The 7,939-nt window shown below is 52.5% G+C and overlaps 1 protein-coding gene across 2 annotated transcripts in view; it reads right to left on the bottom strand.

Moving 5' to 3' along the window:
• Positions 1–1,371: 1,371 nt before the first annotated feature.
• RNF24 (ring finger protein 24) overlaps positions 1,372–7,939 on the bottom strand; it is a 30,337-nt gene continuing 23,769 nt past the window's right edge. For both annotated transcript variants that reach the window (XM_051617373.1, XM_051617374.1), the window contains 4 exons: positions 6,665–6,707; positions 5,658–5,699; positions 2,775–2,854; positions 1,372–1,679 (listed from right to left, as the gene is read on the bottom strand). In XM_051617373.1, the coding sequence (XP_051473333.1) occupies positions 1,541–1,679; positions 2,775–2,854; positions 5,658–5,699; positions 6,665–6,707 (304 nt within the window). In that variant the 3' untranslated portion in view covers positions 1,372–1,540. The remainder of the gene's footprint in view (positions 1,680–2,774; positions 2,855–5,657; positions 5,700–6,664; positions 6,708–7,939) is intronic.

Raw genomic sequence — 7,939 nt, 5'->3', positions numbered from 1 at the left:
CCCCCCCCCCTCCCTGCAAACACACCCCCTCTTCCAAAAAAAACCACAACAAACCACCCGCTTTTATTTACAGTTCAAGTCAAATCAACACGCGAACCGGTGGGTTGGTTGTTGGCTTTTTTGTTTTTTTCCTCGTTTTTCCTTAAGAATAGTGTGATTAGCAAAAAAGGCGCATTATTAGAATTCCAAAATAGCAATTAAATATACAAAAATAGAGCTTACAAAAAAAAAATATCCAAAAAAAGGGAAACAAAAAAAAACCAAACCGAACCACCCCAAAATAACCTTCCCCACCCCCCACCCCCCAAACCTCCCCCAGCGAACTTTTGTTGTGTTTTACAAAAGGTTCTGCTGCAGAATTCGTAGTGTAACAAACACGTCTATGAGGCTCCACGCTCCATAAACAGGGAATCGCGCGGTATTTACAAGGAGAGAGGGAGAGAGGGAGGGAATGACACACCCGGAGCCTGCGCCCGTGAGAGAGGGGCTGGGAAAAAAACTGCTGCCCTGGGACACCCTCCTTCCAGAGGGAAAAGAAAAACGGGAGTCAAAGAGTTTTACAGCCCAACGTGGGGAGGTGTTTGTTCCGGTGCCTGGATTTGGTGGGAGAGGCAGTTTGGGTGCTCCGTGCTGGGGGTGTTGGCAGAGCCAAATGCTGCTGGCTCAGGTATTGCCCCCCCAAACCAGCCCATAAACTTCCCCCCCTCCCCCAAGGCTGGAACCCAAAGGAGAGGATTGCTGCCTGCTCCCACAGCAGGTTGGAGGTGGCTGTGGTGGCCACCAGCTCTCCTGGCTGATGGTCCACGCCAGGATGGTGCCCGGGGCAGGGACCAAGGGCCATGCTGAGGTAGCCCGTGGTGCCGAGGAGGGGGCAGTCCCCCCCCTGGGGGGGGGAACCAAAGCCCGTCAGACCCCACATCACTATCCCCACCCTCCCTGCCACCTCCCCGGGGGTGACACCGGCTCCTCTCCGAGGAGCAGCAGGTGCCTCCTCAGCACCCAACACAGGCACGAACCCTGGCCCTCGCTGTGCCCGGGGGGGGGGGGTGGGTAGGCAAGACCCACTTTTCCAGGTTGGAATCGCAAAGGCAAAGGTGACTTTTCTGTTCGATAACGGCGAGGAGGAGAACGGGCAGGAAGCAGCCGTGATGCTGCGGGATCCCTCCGTGAATCCCGGGCAGCGTCTCCGAGGGCGGCAGGTGGGACCAGCAGCGCCGGGAGGTGACGCTTCCCTGCAGCCTGCGGGGCGGCTCCATTCGGCTCCCGCTGCCGGAGATGGGATGTGCTGGAAGAAGGATGTCGTGCAGGGCCCCTCCTGACCCCGGGAGAGGAAACCGAACCCCGGAGCCTTCATCCCGGCCCGGTGCGGTGGGGACAGGTTTGTGGGGCGCGGGGTATTTCCCCGTGGGCCTTTAAAGTGCTGCGGGCTCCCCGCAGGGCCGGCAGTGTCCGGGCCCGCCCCAGCCCCTCCGTGCCGCAGTGCTTTGGTTGTCTCCGAGTCCCCGGGGCGGGCGGTGGGGCAGTCCCCGGGAGGGTGGAGCTATACGATGTTCTCAGCCCCGGGGAGGGGTCCCTGGGGGGGGCCGGGGTCCTGCTTGCTGTGCAGCTGGGCCAGCTGCAGCACCGGCATGTTGCAGAGCGGGCAGACCTTCCGCACCTCCAGCCACTTGATGAGGCACCTGGGGACACACACACACACACACACACAGAGACACGGGGGGTGAGGACAGGGGTGCTGCAAACCCCCCCCTCTGCACCCCACCCGGTGCACCCTGTGCCCCTGCCGGGTGGGGGGCCACCCCAGAGGGTGAAAAGCCAAAGCCCAGGGAACCACCTGGCAAGTCAGATCCATTCTCACTTTCTTCCCTGGAGGTGCTGCCAAATTTTTAATTTGCCATTTTATTGCCTTGACATTTTACTAGGGCATTTGTGTGTGTGTGTGTGTATACATAGATTTTTGTTTGCATATACTTGAGATATAAAATGTACATCTATTTATAAAACAGATACAAACACGTACACACACACACACACTGAAGTGCATACAATGCATATATACACAAAAAGGGAGCTATGAATAAATGACTTTTATAAATACATCTTCTATAGAATGTACATACACATTGTATGTACCAGACATTTTATATCTATTGTAGATATAATGTCTGCATATATAGATTATCCACATAGAATTCAGAGTGTTGTACATTTTTATAAAATACATCTCTATAACATTTATATCTGTATGTTTTTCACAGACTACCCTGAGCTGGGAAGGATCCATGAGGATCATCAAGGCCACCTCTGGGCTCCTCACAGGACAACCTCCAAGTTAAACCCCAGAGCCAAGAGCCTTGTCCAAACACTTCAAACATCAACAGGCTCAGGGCTGTGGCTGCTTCCCTGGGGAGCTTGTTCCCATGGCTCTCAGTATCTGTTTTATAAGTATCTATGCATTTTATATACGTAAATATATACATTTTATGTCTGTGACTATATAAAACACACACACAAAGGTTTATGTGCACTGTGGACTATAAAAAGCCTCTATATATATCGAGAGAAGTGGCTTTGCCAGCTCACAAGAGGCTCTTTGCTGCTCCAACACTCAGCTTCATTGCACAAAGTGCTTTTGCTGCAATTCCCTTCACTCTCCTGGAATTGGGGTGGGAAGAACCCTGGGCAAGGAGCAGTGGCAGCAGCCAGGAGCCTCCCCAGGCTGCAGGGCTGGCTTTGGGGCAGCCCAGCTTCCCTCCCCTGTTGCCCAGACTCACTTTCTGTGGAAGGCATGTTTGCAGGGACAGATCCCCAGCTCATCCTTGGGCTTGAACTCCTCCAGGCAAACGGCACAGATCTGAGAGGTGCGAGAGGCAGGGAGAGAGGGGCAGTCAGCTGCTGGGGCACAAAACAGAACCCCCCAAAAACCTGCCCCCTAAGCAGTACCCTCAGCCAGCTTCCATCTGCCCTTCCCTGCCTTTGGTTGTGGGGAGGAAAAGGGCAATTTGGTTTCTGATACAGCAAGGATACTTGGGGATGGAGAGAGAAATCCCTGCTCGTGTCACACAGGAAGGAACCTGCTCTTCTGCTGGAAACCCTGTTTTGATCAAGAAGGTGCTTTTTTTTTTGCCCCCTCCCGTGCTGCATGACAAATGTCTGGGAGGTTTCTCCATCCCAGAGGGGGGCAATTCCCCCTAAAGCCTTCCCAGACTTTGCTGCTCAGCCTTTGGGATCACCAGCTGATCTTCCTTTCCTGGTGGAGGGGACCTTGGGAGTCTCCAAGACTCAAAATCTGGGGGCTATTTTGATGTGCCGGGAGGCTCTGGGCTGCAGGGGGGACAGATCCACACTGCTGCTTGATCCCTGGGCCCGAGCTGCATCCACAGGGATAACTGGGAAAAGGCAAAGGCAGCTTCTCTATCCCAGGGCTGGGAAGAGCAGTGGCTGTTTTCCCAGTTCAAAGTCTCCTTCCCCTCCCAAGCCACCAGGTTTTCCTGACTAATTTTTGATATTCCTGGGAATTTTGGCTATTCCTGGCTCTTCTTCTCCCAGCTCCTCTGGCTTGGGAGTCTCCAGCAGTCCGAAACAAGGGCCAGCCCTGCTGCCAAAATCCCTCAGGATGAGAGAGGCAGCCGGCAAGCGCCGCCGGAGGCTCCCGGCTTTCCCGGGAATGTGGCACCCGGCGATACTTTCCAGCTCATCCCAGACTTTTTAAACTGGCTCAGCTTCTCGCCTTGGTCCCCGAGGAACACACACACACATCCTGAGCCACGTGAAAGCCTGGGAGAGGCGGCATGATGGAAAAAAAAGAGGCAAAACAAGCCCAGAAACACGGGGCTGAGGAGCTCGGCGGGGACTTTCCCTCCGCGAGGCTCTGGGAGAGCCTTGGAAACCATCCCAGGATGTTGCAAAATCCCACCCCCCACACACACACCCCCCACCGTGCTCTGCTTTCCAGAGCTGCTCACTGTAAATACCAACATCCAAATGCCCAAAAAGGGATATTTTAGAGGGAGACAAGAGAAAATCCTTTCCAGCCTTTCCCGAACAGCTCGAGCTGCTCTTATCCCCCCCTGCCTCATCCTCCCTGAAAACGGTTGGGCTGGGAGAGCTGGGAACAGAGATGGAGGAGGAGGACAGAGGGTTATCACTGCCATTCCCAGCTCCATCGTGTTCCCAAATCCCTCCAGCAACGAGCTTCTTGCCCTGGGAAGTGCTTTTAAGTCTGTGTGATGTAAAAAAACCTGGCTGCAAGTGAATTTCATGTGAGGGGATCACAAGTCACCCCGAAGTAACCCCAACAGAAGGAACAAGGCCCTCCTGCCCTTGGGATTTCACCCCTCGGCTGCAGGGAGCAGAGGCTGAGGATGAAACATGGGATGGGCTCTTGTTGCTCTGCTCAGGGATTTACAAATAATATAAAAAAAAAGGGGTCATAGACAAATGGAGCTGGTATTTAACAGAGGAGTGGACTCGTGTCTGGGATGCTGGTGGGCATTTTTGTTGTCATTAGGGGAAATAAATCCAGGCTGGGTTTGGAGCGAGGTTCCAGCAGGTTCCTGCTCAACTTCAGCAGAAAAAATGGTCAGTAAATAAGGACTCTGAGCCCAGAACCAGCCTGGAAACATGTGGTGAGCAGCTCCTGGGTCTTACAACTCCCAGGGCAGGAAGGCAGAGGTAGATTAGGGTAACACTCCAAGACCTGTTTCAGCCTCTGGAGATCCTCTTATCTGGTGACTGCAGAGGGACCTAGAGGAGCCACTTCCACACCCGGGGCAGTGGCTGGCACAGCTTGAAACCAAGTTTAAAAGCAAGTTTAAATGCAAAGTTGTTTAAACGCCAAGTTGAGGTGCAAAATCCACTGGGGCTTTGCTTTCCAGCTGCCACAGGCTCTGCCCTCCTCCTGCATCTGACAAGAAACCCCTGCAGTTTTGGGGCTGCAAAAGGGTTTTTAATTCTTAACATATCCATGGAGACCCCCTTTGCCTGCCTCTTCCAGCCAGCTCTTCCCTGCAAAGCAGGAGCACGACAGGCAGGATCCTGAGGAGATCGTGTTTACTTTCGATTTGAATTCAATCCCAGCAGAGTCTCCTCTGCTCGAGGACAGTGGCCTGCAGGGATGTGCTTGGAATTGTCAGGACTGGAGGGGACAACCCACCAAGGGACACTGTAACAGCCCAGCCTACATCTGCCTCCCCTTTTATCCACAGCTTTTTGTCACCATGATAACAATAACGCAGCAGATAATTAAAGGAATGCATTAAATAATAATAATCATGCAGAACCGAATAATAATGTGACAAATAATAACAATAATATTGTAAATAATAATAATAATAAGCAATAAAAGCCAGAGGGGACCCAGGAAGTGGAGGGAGGTGGTTTAATTCAGACTGACTTTGCAGATGTGCCTTTACTGGCGGCACGAAGGAGCAATTAGAAAGAGAAAAGCAGTGCTGGGGAGGGATGGAGCTGCTGGCTCAGCTGTGAACCTGCCCCTGTCAGGGCAAGGAGCAGAGCAAACCCTGCTGTGCCTGGTGCTCCTGAAGGAGTTAGGTTTGAGTTCTGGCACCTTCCTGCCTGTGGCAGCCTCTGCCTGAGCTCATCCCCTCCCCAGCGTGAGGAAGAGGAGGGTGCAGGAGACCCAGGGAGGTACTCACCTCGTGTAGGTTCAGCTCCTTCACCTTTTCCTTGAGTATAACCTGTAAGAGACAGAGCTGGGTCAGGACACAGCTCCTGCAGGAAGAACCTCACACAGCTCTCCCATCTAACGCCCCAGTAGAACTGGAATCCCCCAGTAGATCCATGGAGCACATCAGATCTTCACCCCCGTGCAGACAGGGCAGGAAGGCAGAGCTGCCACAGCTGCAGCCACTAACACCAGGACCAAACCCAAGAGGTCTCCTCCCAAATTTAACCTCCCAGGCTCCCACACTCTGTGAGAAGCTCCTGCCACTTCATTTTCACTCCATCCAGGCTGGACACCTGGAGAGGGCTATAAATCCAGGACGACCACATGTTCTCCTATCAGCCCAACTCCAGCCAGTTTCCTGCTCAGCCATAGATCAGAGGGAGAACAAATCCACAAGCCCTGCAGAAAACAGGAGGTGGAAGCAGCAAGGTGACACCTACCCCTCAGCTGTGTGTATTTGAACGAGGGCTCTGGCCTGTGTGGGTGCACACAGCAAACAGCTGGGTGTGCCAAGGTGCTGTGGAGGTGGTTCCTATGAGAGGTTCCTATGAGAGGTCCCTACGTGAGCCCCCACAGCTGCAGGTTATCCAGAGCAGCTGGGTCCAACCTGGGGAGCAAATCTGGACCCCCAAAAACATCATCTGATTGCTGAGGAAGTGCCAGCATTACTGCTCACCAGCAGGAAATACGGTGAGGGTTTGGAGAGGTTGCCCAGTTGAGGTGCTCCAAGGGTGGGGATGTCCCCACCACTCAGGAACCTTGTCTGAAAACACAGAGACCTGCAGACTAACGAGTGAGAGATGCTCCTGGGGTGCCCAGCTGGTAGAAAGAAATTAAATCAGTGGGGACAGAAGTTTGCCTGGGCATCACAGCTTCTCGATGAAGACCAAAAGCCTCCCAAGAAGGACAGCACAACCAAAACCTGCAGGAGTGACCACTCCAATGAAGAAGACAACTTACGGGGCATCATCTCACCTGTTTGTAGGCGTAAAGCTCTTTGTGTGCTTGATGTCTGAGCCTGCAATGGAAACAGAGGGAAATGTGAATCCAGGCCAAAATGCCCGTCTGGCTGTAACACCCTGAGGGTTTCATCTCCCTCCTTTCCTTGTCTTGTCTTTTTTAATATGTCATTTCAGACACAAGAATGGTGGCACCAAACAACACACTTAAGCAACAGGCAACATTCCCTGCAGCCAGGAAGGTAACATCTCCACCCAGAAACACACAACCTCCTACCATCTTCCTCCTCTGACCCCCCAGTTTTCCACGCAGACATCACCTGAACTGTTAGAACCAGCAAAAGCTGTTGAGTAGATCAGGAGCTGCCATAAATACTCCCAGATTCCCAGAAGACCCCAGCTGGGTGTTCAGATCTTGGGAAAGCTCTGCTCCCACTTGAGCAAGGATGGGGAGGGAGACCTCCCTGCTCAGACGTTTCCCACGAAAGCTCACATTGTGCTGCTTGGGTGATGCTGGGTTCCTCAAACACAACTTTATCTTCTGCCTCCCAAACTCTTGGGAATCACTGAATCATTAAGGTTGGAAGAGACCTCTAAGATCACCAAGTCCAACCATCAACCCAACACCACCATGCCCACTGAACCATCTCCTGAAGTGCTATGTCTACACATTTTTTTAACACCTCCAGGGATGGTGACTCCACCACTGCCCTGGGCAGCCTGTTCCAATCCCTGACCATTCCTTCAGGAAAGGAATTGTTCCTCATGTCCAATCTAAGTGTTCAACAAGAGGTCATTGCCTGGGTGAGCAAGCAAAGGATGAGTGTTTATCCAAAGACAACACCAGAGCACAAAGCTTTGGAGGAGAAGCAATGGGATGTCTTCCCTCTCCTGCCCCTTATCACAGAGCAGGGGGCAATTTAATAACCAGAGACATAACGAGCTGCCAAAAAACCACAGGAAAATAAATTATATCTTGGGGTTTTTGTGGGTTTTCTTAATCAGGAGAGCAAGTGGGGGTGTGCTATGGTACAGCATGGGGTGACAAGCCCACATGATGACCCAGGGAGCTCTCTGGAGCAAAATCAGGTTTATAAACTGCATAAGCTGCTTTCCCTCACCTGCTTTTCAAACCACTGTGCTCAGCACAAATTTGGGGTTTTTTGGGATTATTTTTTCCCCAGTAGCATCCATTCCTGGATTAAATCAAGAGATGGAGATGGAGGGGGATGAACCTATTCCAAAAACTTCTGCCACAGCGGGAAGTCCAGCCAGTGGCAGGAGGAATTTG

Source organism: Apus apus, chromosome 4 (genome assembly GCF_020740795.1).
Source record: "Apus apus isolate bApuApu2 chromosome 4, bApuApu2.pri.cur, whole genome shotgun sequence".
In the NCBI taxonomy this organism is placed as follows: domain Eukaryota; kingdom Metazoa; phylum Chordata; class Aves; order Apodiformes; family Apodidae; genus Apus; species Apus apus.
The sequence above is the reverse complement of the archived record's forward strand: the minus strand, read 5'-3'. Positions and strand labels throughout refer to the sequence as shown.